The sequence below is a fragment of the Sphaeroforma arctica genome (assembly GCF_001186125.1).
Source record: "Sphaeroforma arctica JP610 unplaced genomic scaffold supercont1.1024, whole genome shotgun sequence".
Taxonomy (NCBI): domain Eukaryota; class Ichthyosporea; order Ichthyophonida; genus Sphaeroforma; species Sphaeroforma arctica.
The window spans coordinates 6293-18307 of NW_014039534.1; the positions used below are offsets into that span (position 1 = coordinate 6293).

General features: G+C 43.2%; 4 protein-coding genes across 4 annotated transcripts in view; 3 read left to right on the plus strand and 1 right to left on the minus strand.

The window, feature by feature from the left end:
* SARC_09716 (hypothetical protein) overlaps positions 1–4769 on the plus strand; it is a gene marked incomplete at its 5' end in the record, with an annotated part of 6122 nt that extends 1353 nt beyond the window's left edge. The window contains 4 exons of the mRNA XM_014296258.1: positions 240–386; positions 732–957; positions 1302–1763; positions 3294–4769. Of these exons, the coding sequence (XP_014151733.1) occupies positions 240–386; positions 732–957; positions 1302–1763; positions 3294–4508 (2050 nt within the window). The 3' untranslated portion in view covers positions 4509–4769. The remainder of the gene's footprint in view (positions 1–239; positions 387–731; positions 958–1301; positions 1764–3293) is intronic.
* Positions 4770–5237: 468 nt separating this feature from the next.
* On the minus strand, positions 5238–6729 carry SARC_09717 (hypothetical protein). The gene has a single exon (XM_014296259.1). It carries the CDS (start codon positions 6598–6600, stop codon positions 5794–5796), a length of 807 nt encoding a protein of 268 aa, XP_014151734.1. The 5' UTR covers positions 6601–6729; the 3' UTR covers positions 5238–5793.
* A 516-nt stretch (positions 6730–7245) lies between these two features.
* SARC_09718 (hypothetical protein) lies at positions 7246–10588 on the plus strand. The gene is made up of 4 exons (XM_014296260.1): positions 7246–7717; positions 9296–9399; positions 9764–9850; positions 10295–10588. The coding sequence occupies exons 1-4, from the start codon at positions 7300–7302 to the stop codon at positions 10325–10327; spliced, it is 642 nt and encodes a 213-aa protein (XP_014151735.1). The 5' UTR covers positions 7246–7299; the 3' UTR covers positions 10328–10588.
* A 729-nt stretch (positions 10589–11317) lies between these two features.
* Positions 11318–12015, plus strand: part of SARC_09719 (hypothetical protein) — a 5060-nt gene continuing 4362 nt past the window's right edge. The window contains exon 1 of the mRNA XM_014296261.1: positions 11318–11556. Within this exon, the coding sequence (XP_014151736.1) occupies positions 11398–11556 (159 nt within the window). The 5' untranslated portion in view covers positions 11318–11397. The remainder of the gene's footprint in view (positions 11557–12015) is intronic.

Sequence of the window (12015 nt, forward strand, 5' to 3'; positions counted from 1 at the left end):
CATATGTATATATTATTATATATATATATATATATATAGTGTCGTGCACACCTTTGTGCACCATATTCGTCGCCTTGCACATTGTGTTGCAAAATGACCTGTATCTCTCGATCGCTAGAGCACCAATGCTTCCGAAACAAAATCACTCAATGCACCACACCCCATACAGAGATATGGAATTAGGATATAATGTTCGTACGTAGGCTTATATATAGATATCACTGTTTTCGTTCCCTTAGTTCGACGAACGTGCAAGCTGGATCTCAAAAGAGCGACAGGGTACCGCACGGGGTGGACTCTATTATTTCGCACACAGGCGAAAGTGTCTCGGGCGCTTCCAACTTCATTAGATCGCACATCGACAGCGCTGTTCGCCTACTGACAAGGTGAGTGTGGTGTTGAGAAGATGAGGGCAACACCAAGCTAGCATCTCTATACAGTGAATGGTTTAAGTGCGTTGCACTTGTGTGAAACTGCGAAGGGTTTAAAGGAGAAGCCTTTTCGTACTGCAAGTCGATTAGGGCTGTGATCTATGTTTTTAACGTGTGACTGTATACTATGGAGAAAGGTTTTTGCGGAGCAGGTCAGCAGATTGTGTGGTGTGCTTTCTACCATCCATGTGACTGGGACACATACGCTGTATATCAAAAGTTTAACATTTTTCTACGAGATACTATAAAAAAAATATCCATGTGCGAACATTGCTGACGGTTTACCACATAACATTGTAGATTGACTATCGGGGAGATGAAAAACAGCTCAAACTCAGAAACGGAACAGCTCGCAATCCCGCAACATCTGTCAGAGAGTATGCGTGATGGTAGCAATGATGAGCTGGGGGCATTGCCATCGCACAACTTTAGCTCTACAACTACTGGGAGTGGTATTCATGACAGAGTCAAGAAGAATTCTGCGAGGATACCATCTGGCTTAATTGGTTCTGATCGAGTTAAAAATGTAGGTACCAGGATTTGCAGCTTCGTATCGCAGTAGTGTGTGGACTGGAGGTTGCCAAGGGCATCTCACATGCGTGTTAGTCATTTTATGCTCTAACAAAAAAGAATTTATGTGTTGTAAGTAGCTTCGAGGCGAAACATGGTTCAGAATCATGGTCTGAAGCTTCTTAATTGAAATCACTCGAACACACCTCGTTGTCCTAGCTTCCTATCAGGCTCTTTATCGTTTGTGTATCCCAGTTTTCCTGCCTCGGGTACATTATTCGTGCAAAATCTTCCAACGAGAACAACTAGTGTATGAAAACCGCAGGTAACACCTACCACGCTTTCCGTACCATATAGCAGGTCTTAGAGCTGGATGTCGATGAGGAGGTCTACTCGCTCTTGTGTAAGCAAGACGTGTGTAAGCAAGACGTGACTCACACGCATGCACGCTCCTCGCCATCACTGCATCGGAGAAGGCATTCGGTCTACGACATTCCCGTGTCCTTACTAGACACGCACGCACTGGTTCCGAACTTTTCACACCTGCAACCTTCAGATATGCCGTCACACACCCAGCATCAATCCACACCGAATATATACCCGCTCAACTGTGATTCGGGTGGCAGAGAAACAGCCGACTCACCGTCTACCCATACCACTACCAGAGACATGACTCGTGATAGGAAAAGTTCTGGGCACACACCGAAGACGGTTGAGAACACCCCGTTAAGAAGGGTGGAGAAGAGGAACAATACTGCACACAGCACGGCAGAGGCCAGTCGAACATTTGTGCGGATTAAGCGAACAGACACTGGACATGTGGTAAGTGGAATTTGAGAAGTATTCGTCGACCTGCATAGAAAAGCAATATGCAGTCTTAAATGATAAATTCAGAGCTGTTGCATGCGGTTGGCTCTTACTTGACAGTAGCGAAAGCTCAAATGTGAGTCGGCAATTGCAGTTTTCATCGCTCCCTTTCAGCAGTTTGTGATCGTACATTCCATTAGTAGCTTCATTTTTGTCACCATACCGCACGTGGAGTTGCTTCTAACTTTCCGCAGATTTTTATTTTATTTTATGCTCCTGCCTATATGCTTGTTCAATAGCCATTTTCGGTTCCCATCACGTGCGTTTTGTGACCAGGCATTCACCCGTAAACCCATACTATATCCCTGGCATATAACAAACTTCTATTCACCTTCAAACCCATACTATATCCCTGGCATATAACAAACTTCTATTCACCTGCAAACCCATACTAAATCCCTGGTATGTAACAAACTTCTATTCACCTGCAAACCCATACTATATCCCTGACATATAACAAACTTTCATTCACCTGCAAACCCATACTATATCCCTGGCGTATAACAAACTTCTATTCACCTGCAAACCCATACTATATCCCTGGTATGTAACAAACTTCTATTCACCTGCAACCCCATACTAATCCCTGGCATATAACAAATTTCTTAACGGCAGTTTTGTCTCATATGTCGTAAATATAGATACAACGTTCGAGTTCCCTCAAGTGCGTAAATTCACCTCAATACTATTACTACGCACGGATCAAAGTACCTGTTGTAAACCATACCTCTCCTCTTGCATGATCCACTGCTGTTGGACGTTCTCACGAACGTCCACATGGTGGGCAAGCGCCTGTACGTTGCTCTACCTACTCGTGTGGCTGCTTCGTGTCGGTAATGTGCGTGGACAGATGAGGACGCAATGTGCACACCCTGCGTGTACATCTCACGGGTGGAGCATTGCGAACATGCTGAATCTGGGCTGTCATCATGGACAATACTGCGAGAGTCATGAGAATGAAGTATGCAGTACTTTTGCAATGGTTATACACACTTGCTTCCGTTGTGTACAAGCTGCGACACGTTCTGTTTCTTGTGTGCTCTCCTCGAGTTATGTTCTCAATACTGCAATTCCATCTTCATTGTGTAGGCGACCCTTCGGTTCCTGCTTCAATTCTCTACTTGCATTCCATTCACTTTGTAGGATAGAGAAACAGGTCAATTTGAGTCTATTTGTCATTCTTTCCTGTACAATACTACATTCGGATGTGGACGTCAGTTTCTTTCCCTGTATATATTCTCATGTATATGCAATCATACAAGCATGTGTTTCTTACTGTTTTTAAGGTGTAGAGCACAGTACGAATGGATCTATACATATGCAGCCCCTGCCCTCTGTGCGCTTTCTGTATCTTCTAAGGAATTCTTCTTGAGGCTCTGCTTGGTTAACGATCTCTGTATGGGTACACATTTGTAATGCATACCTACGTACACACACTCGTGAAGTATAATGCCTGTGCGTATTATCACTTACACTACAACACAGATACAACTCGCCCGATCATGCCCGGTCACTGCCGATGGCTTCAAAGCAGCCACCTCGAGGGGTCTCAAACATTTGCATCTCGCATACGACCTTGGGTATCGCTCATGCACAGTGTTGGGGATCCCTCTGCTGCAACGTGTGGATTACAACGTGTATGCGGTGTTTAATGGCGTGAGTGAGGTGTCGCCGTTTGGGTTTGTGCATATGACGGTGAAGAAACGAGAGCACGTGGTGCAGAGGAGTGCCGACGACGATTGGGAAACACAAATGCACCAGCCAAAGTTCGTGCATGCAAAGTCGTCTCAAGAAGGTAGCGGCAGAGGGTCTCTACGAAGCTCCGGGTCAATGTCAGATCTATATAGAAATGTAGACGAACGAGCAGACAGCCGCCAAGGGATATCACGACCAGAGAAAAGTATAAGCAGTCTCAATCTGAGAGGGCTGGCGCGTATGCATGTGACAGACGACGATGGGGTTAGAGATAAAGTATTCGATTGGGAATCAAATAAGCCGGGGCGAGAGATCGGAGCTGGTTACCCCCGTTGGGCCAGCACGGAAGGGCTGAGTATGGGTGCTGACTTGGCCCAAGCAAGGTCTAATTCACAACTCCCACAACGGCCACTACCAAATACAGTGTTCGGGTTCAGAAGTCCTTCGCCGGGCCTAGACACCCGCGACGGGAGGGATGGATCTCTTAGTGTCCAGGGGCCTCTGGCGCAGGCCGAGTTTGAGATTACCTGTGACTGCACCAAGCCTGTCAAGAGCAGGCCACGACACATGCCACTAGCGTCGAGAGCTGATACAAACAGAACGGCAGGGTGGGGAAATGATGCCCACGAGCGTGCAGATGGGCATACACAGTCGAGCACGCGAGTGCAACCAGACACTCCTGCAAATAAGTATGCTGCTACGAATGACTTACTACGCACAGCAGCACATCCATACGCCTCTGTACGTGAAGGTGAGAACGGGGGGGAACACAGGTACAATGCATCCCCCTCAACGACAGATCCAGACGCCCAGGGACGGGAGTGTACGCTAGGCGAGGCATCCGATAGGTACTGTGTGCATGGCACATGTTTTCTGTGGCATTTGCACAGTCTAGAGGTTGAGGACAAGCACGTACCGTTAGAGCAGAAGGCACTCCCACCGTACGAGGATATGGAGATGGCGCTGCTGTTGCTAGGTAACGGTGCGAGTGGGGGTGGAATATAAGTGTCAATGTATGACGAAATAAGACATTTTGTGTGGCAGAATCAACCGCAGGTGTGTGGCTGAAGAATTCAATGGTGACAGGCCAATGGCTCTGTGAAGTCTATACGCGCATAAACGCTCTTCCTGTTCCCATAGAAGGTTATTATATCATTATAGCACGGTTTCAGACCAGTGGGAGGCTATGGTTTGCAAATTATAAGTGCACGCATAGTGTGATGATGGTACAGAATCGCGAGATAAAACTAATACATATATAAAGACATACATAGATACGCATACCTAATACCTGATTATTCCAGCATGCGACTTGTAGTACCGACACATTCTTACAACGTGCCAACGTACTATATGACATCCATACGCACTATTCTTCTCTATGTGCACGATCAACGAGCCCATTCAGTTGAGGTGTGTTGGGGGGTAAACGTCTGAGAAGGATTGTCAGTGAATACGTCCAGCGGTACATGTAATCACGGAGGTATATGGGTGTGGTACCGATATCTAGAGATCCGAAGTACTAGCAACAATCGAAGGACGTTAGAGAAAATAAAATACAACAACAGCGATCGAGGTATGCCGTCTCGCTGGGTGCTAACAGAGCATTTGGAATCGTGACAAACACTTCTGTTCCTAGCAGTGAATGTGCACACGTTAGCAGTTGCAGATCACGAAACATGTGGGGGGGAAGACTGTTTATCAGCGGGTATGCGTCTGTAGCCATCAATTTGTCTCGTGTGATTTAATACCTCTCGTGTGATTTAATACTCGTATAGTCTGGTGAATTAGAACCCTACTACTTGTATGTCGTCAGAATCTTCGCATGTCTCACCTCAAACCTATCCACAGTAAGGCGTATCGAAGGTACTGAGCGTAGCTACTGACGCTGACTGTATAACACACAATATGTGCTGTCCTTGCCATATCGGTCTGGACTCTCTCTCTGCAAAGGCACAGGATATCATGTCCCGACACGTGTTTGTTCGCTTGTGTATGCGTGGCTTGGCTCAGTTTCCTAACTATGTAGAAGTAAAACACATCGTAACCCAACACGTACTAGTAAGCTTATGAACGCATTGCATATACCAGCTTCCATCAGTACACACCCCTGGACATAGCCACGAAAAGCCTGGACTCTCACACGTCCACCACGACTTTCTCATCGCCAATATATGTTACTTTAATCGTCTCTACATCCCCCAGCCGTAGCACAACCTCGAACCGATACTCGTACGTGACCCAACACGTACTTGTCCACCGATGTGCGCATTTCATATCCTAGCTTCCATCACATGTCTCTGCACTTAGCCACGACAAGCCTAGACTCGCGCACGCCCACCACGGCCTTGCCATCGTCAATCTGTACCACTTTAACCGTCTCCACATCCCCCCCGTTTAACACGTCTTCAAACACATTCACATATGTGACTTCTCCAAAGTCAATGGTGGTCCAGTAGCTCAACTTGGGCTTAATGCACTCCAGCAGCCAATTACGTGAGAGCTCGAATGTCTGCGTGAAGTACATACGTCCCATCGTGCGAGATGATAGTAATGAGGCGGCTTTGCGTAAGGCAGCTTCTTTATCCGGAAAGATCATGAACGATCCAGAGAAGTAGATATTATCGAATGTAACACTATCGACACTGTTCCCTAGAGTATTCGTGTTCGTCTGTGGTTCAACCCCATCGTCAGCGACTTTCGTGCACGATGCTTCAGGGTAGTCGTAAAAGCTACAGCACACCGCCTCTATGTGGTTTTTTAAGTCGTGCATATCTATCAGCTGCTGGCACCTCTCTATGTAAGCAGCATCGTAATCCACGCCCACAATGTGTAATCTCTTCCGTTTTATAATGTCGGCGTTAGCAACCAGTGCAGCACCCGTCCCCACGCCCACATCAAGGAGATGTGAATCGTCGTCTACACACTCAAGTACACTTTTGTACCAGATTGTTGTGAAAGATGTGATAATTCGGTCGTATATGCCGCTTCTGAGGCTTCCGAAAGTATTGCATGTCGTGTTATAGCACCAGCTGTACGCGTCGTGCACGCGTGTGTTGGGGAAGAAGTGCATCGCGGCTCCCAAATTGGATGACATGCTCGTACTTTATATTCTCCAACTGTATAGTTAGTAAAGCAAGCGGGCCTGATTTATTCGCGATATTGACCTCTCATACAATGAATGCACAGGAACATACGCAAGTATATATACATATATATATATATATTATATATAGTATATATATATATAATCGATGTAGCCAAGAGACCTCAGACAGATGTAGCTATGAAAATAAAAATAAATTAAATAAACAAATAAACGTGTTGGAATGTAAACATGATCGGAGATCGTGTCAGCCGGCTATCCTCAAAACGTTACAAACTTATCGTTGGACTCCAACGCTTATTATTCCTTCAGAAAAGACTGGGACAAAACCAACCTAAATAAATATGCGATTAGACAGACATCCCAGGGAATGTCTCGAAAACTTTGAACCTCAGGGCTCCGAACATACACCTGTAGCAACAATCGTAGGGCCATCACGATATAAACGTTAAACGTAAGTATTTTTTTTCTTTTTCTTTTTTTTCTTTTATAAAAACAATTACACATTTAATATGTACATATTGACAAACACAACCGTAACTAGGTTGGGTTGCGACGAAAATAGCGCGAATTTTTCAGCCACTTCGGTGTACTTTATAATCATCAACTCATTAATCTCTGACGCCACATTCGTAGTACTGAGGCAAGCACTACATACACTTACACAGGCTTATAAAGTAGAACGCAAATATGACACTTATACAGTCATTGGTGGGTGCATTGTGCGTATGTGCACACATGCACCTGAGCGGTGCTGTGCAATTGGCCGCCAGTGATGGTTTTCAGGCTGTGACTTGTGGAAGTTCGATTAAGCTTATGAATGTGCAATCCAAAATGTACATGCACTCGCACGAAGTAAGCTACGGAACAGGTAGTAAACAACAGAGTGTAACCTCGGTGCCACATAAAGATGATGTGAATAGCATGTGGGTAGTCAGGGGTACACAGACGAAGCCGTGTAGCGTTGGGAAGCCTGTCATGTGTGGAGATACAATTAGATTAACACACGGACAGACGAATAAGAACTTTCATAGTCACTTGCACGTATCACCTCTGTCGCGGCAGCAGGAGATTAGTGCGTATGGGAATGATGGAGAGGGTGATCTAGGTATGTATGTGGATGGATGTGCATGAAAAGTTGGGATGTGCTGTTGTTGACTACGAAAGACCTGGTTGCATGAATTGTTTTCAAAAAGATCGTATAGAACTCAATTTAATTTCCCTTGACAGAAAGCGTATGATCACATGGGATACAACTGCTTCTGGATTGTATGCGTATTTACACTTTCATGTGTGTGTGTATGCTAGCGCATACATGTTCATATGTTTGCATATCTATATATGTGCGTGTGTATGATATATATATATATATATATATGTGTGTGTGTGTGTATGTATATGTATATGCATTATATATATAAATATGTGTGTGTGTCTGTATCTGTATCTATATTTATACATATATATATAATTAGTATATATATTGTGTGTGTATGTATTTGTATATTTCTATACATACATCTATAAATATAATATATAAATATATATATATATAATAGCTATATTACATATTTTTGTCTTCATTTCCATAGGTATAAGTTCATTTCTAAAATTTAAAACCACTGCAATCGTGTGCACGTGAATTCATGCTCCATTACTATATATCTATACCTATACCTATTTCTATACTTGTATATATATGTGTGTGCGTGTGTGTGTATATATATATATGTATCTATGTATATAAATATAGAAGTTTATATATATATAATTTGGTGCATGAACGTATTTGCTTATCGTTTCATGAAGATATATATGTGTGTATGTGCCAGGGGTATGTGTGTATTATTTTATTTTTTTAGTTTTGATTTAATTATTTTTTTGTACCTTTCATGTGCGATTCTATTTATAAAGGGCGTATGTATGTATATATGTATATTCCGTATAGGAGTTTTATGTATTTATATATATGTGTGTGTGTGTGTGTGCATGTGCATGTGCATGTGTATGTATGTATGTATATATATATATATATATATATTATCTACCATTCTCGATATACATATACGGAATACATCCGATTTTTTTATCTGTATATTACTGGAACTTTCAATAGCGTTTTTCAGTTTTGCAAATGTTTTTCAGAAAACGCAAAAATAAATGTGCACATGTTTTTGCTGTTGATTGTATTCAGTGCTTCAAAAGTCAACCGTCTATCCCGATTATCATGTGAATATGTGTGGGCATAGGCGCAATGATCTGAAGTCCACGATCGTCAATAGCGCACTGTGTGTACTAGTTTTTGAGAACCGACTCCAAATTTCTCGTTTTCGCTGGGCAAGGCAAACATGTATGCTTTCACCCGCGCTACTCATGCCAGACCGCAATTGCCTCATTTTTCTTATTATCTACGTGTATACAACTAAATACTACCCGTATACATTCGAAATCAAGTACAGCCCCCAATAGAGGCAACATGTAGGCGCAAGCCTGTAGAATATAAGGGTCCCTAAGACTACGGGATGAAGTATACGATCTCTCCGAGAGCAAGCTTTGCACTCGACAATCTTACATTCTTCCCGAGCACGTTGTTTTTTTCAGTTCACTAGCGCTGTGTCCAAACGGGATTACAATGCATGGTTGTCCGCTGGGCGGCTTGTAATCGTTGTGCTATTATTGTGCGCAGGTGACGAGTGGGTAGTGGTCTGTGACAACCAAACCAAGTGGCTCAGAGGCGAAAATGTCTTCTTAAAGCACAACCAGACGGGCAAGTGGGCCTCCACGAGTAAGGTATATAGTTTGGTTCAAGTTCTTTGGCTCCAAGTGCTCTTTTACGGGAGATATCATATGCAACCAGTATTTCATGTGTACGATATTCGTTGTGGACTAACCATTGTAATGATATTAGTCTGGAATCTTAACTCTAGCTCTAGGTGTGAAGTGATTGTGCCGTGTGCTACTTTTTATATTTGTGAAGAACATGGGAATTTGTCATACGCACACTATCATGAATTTGGGTGACTGAAATGAGCTCTATCAATAGATTGTGTTTCACTCTGTAGTATATATTTAACATACAAGCTGGCTTCACTTCTATATGTGTTTTTCGTCGACAAATATGCTCAATGCATATGTGAAATGCTTCCCATCACAGGACTTTGGTTATGGGCGTCCTATCGAGGGACAATATGAGGTCGCCGCGCGCAGCCAGAAAGACAGTCGATGCAGTTGGATTGTCAAGGTAGGTGTGCGATTCGAATCGTATATTATGCATAGCTACTACCTTTCATTGTTTTCAGATTTGGAGGAGGAATTGCTTAGTACTCCGTATTATTTTCCGGCTTGCGGTTGTTATTGAGAATAAGTTTATCTCCTGTGAAATGTGCATTATAACTCCTTCAGTAGCGACTCATGAAAACGATGGATTGGGCTCCGCACTTGAATTTCGACCAGAAGTCAGTTGAAGGAGATAATCTATCGTTGCGTAAAATGCCTGTTCACGTGCCTTGTACACAAGTAGTTATTTCCAAAGCTACCTTGTGTATATTGAATTTCCTATAGTGTTGATGAGCAGTAGCTACCACTTTCTATTATCCGATTTCAGCGTACCCGATGTACTTAGTAAATCACAGTGTCGGATCTTTTTTAACTCGTGTTTTTACACATCACTTCGTTGCTTCAACAGCTCGGTATCTTCATGCGCGACTCGGAAGAATAAACTAGACACAGCCGGGGAACTGAAGCTGGAACGTGTCGTTAGAAATACACCGCGGAATAATGTACCGTGAATTGGTGTCCCGCGAATCGTGCACCGTATTTGGAACCGTGCTGCTCTTGTACCGTCAGTCGGCAGCGCTGCCTCACTCCTTACCTGCCACTGCCTGAAGTTCTAAAAAGCGAAAAATAAATCGCACACCGCTTCACAAGTTGCCATCCTCGGAATAAATAGATTTGAGAGCCACTGAATTGAAGAAATGGGGGGTTTTTTTAATAAGTTAAACAAGTGTCGAGGTCTAGTCTTGGTATGATGAATGTTGTGTATGTGATGTTAGTTGTGAAAACTTCTCGTCGCAAAAGAATATTTATATCTTTTTTTTTAACGAAGACGTACAGGAGTACATAAGCCTTAGAACATTTTCAGAGTGCTGTGACAAGTTTACCAAACTCAAACTCGTGTGTATGTACAAACCATAAAGTAGGGTGCCCATATAAACCCTTGTCCATAGCCCTCTAAATAAATTGAACAAGGCTGTGCCTTGTCCCTTTATCTCAGGAGGCTATGATTTTCAAAACTTATCCTAACCCTACAATTCTCAAAACTCAACAAACCCTACAATTCTCCAGACCCGAGCAAACCCTACTATGTAAATACATACTAGAATTTTCGAAACCCAAGCACGTCAGATCCGTCATTTTAATTGCCTGTCCGTAAACATAGCCGTGTTTTTTTTGTTCTTTTTGGGATTGTAAACGGTTTGACATTTATGTGGCCTGGAAACCTGCACCTAATCCATGGTGAATGTAAACGTTAAACGTAAGGGTTTTTTTGTTTTTGTATTTTGCTTGCGAGATGATGTCGGGACACTGGGATCAAGAGAGACCCAAAAAGATGGTGGCCGAGCAGCGGAACAGAAATGAGCCTTCCTGACTTCTTGCGCTGTTATAAATATATTTACCTTATGTCGCGACCTCTTCAGTAAATGTCCAACTTCGGGGTAAATACTTTGTACAGTAAAGATCAACGCAACCACTTCGTTCAACTTGAACCTCGGCGGAAATACTGGTAGTATGTGTTTAGACACTAAAAGCGAGGGCGTCTGTGTGCGCGCATGTGTTATTGGGGCTGGCCCAACAGGACTTGTTGCTGCGAGGTATCTGCTTGAGAAGGGCTACGAAGTAGTGGTGTATGAGCAGGATACAGGGGTGGGTGGGACATTCCGAAATAAGGTGTGTTGTGCTTCACGTGTGTCGCATGTCAATCGTGCTGGGGTAGGGAGAAGAGCACTACTTTTTATGGCGAGGTACACGCTACTATTATGTAAACGCACAAACTGATATAGTGAGCTTTGCAAGATGGTGTAAACGGGCATTTTCGTTGAATATCCCTACTGTTCTTTTCAACTCAATTGAAGTCTATGTCGTTCAGTCCGACAAGAGTCGTAGATGGAACTGCTTTGAAAACGCACAGAAAGCGTCTAACTATGTAGCATTAAGTGAATCTATCGCCCTGTTTCTGCGTGTTTCAGGGGCGTTGAGAAGCGATTCAGCATGATCGACCCGTGGATCTATGTGTTGTTGTATTCAAATGTTTATATGAGGGGCTACGGGTATATATATATATATATATATATATATATATATATGTATATGTATATATATAGTATGTGTGTCTTCTTATATAGTCTT

What these genes read in the sequence shown, in the direction of transcription:
- SARC_09717 (XM_014296259.1), bottom strand. Translation starts at nt 6,600, where the DNA reads ATGTCATCCAATTTGGGAGCCGCGATGCACTTCTTCCCCAACACACGC.
- SARC_09718 (XM_014296260.1), top strand. Translation starts at nt 7,300, where the DNA reads ATGACACTTATACAGTCATTGGTGGGTGCATTGTGCGTATGTGCACAC. An exon ending in AGTGGGCCTCCACGAGTAAG is followed by an intron (nt 9,400 to 9,763) that starts GTATATAGTTTG and finishes TTCCCATCACAG; the next exon opens with GACTTTGGTTATGGGCGTCC. An exon ending in GATGCAGTTGGATTGTCAAG is followed by an intron (nt 9,851 to 10,294) that starts GTAGGTGTGCGA and finishes TTGCTTCAACAG; the next exon opens with CTCGGTATCTTCATGCGCGA.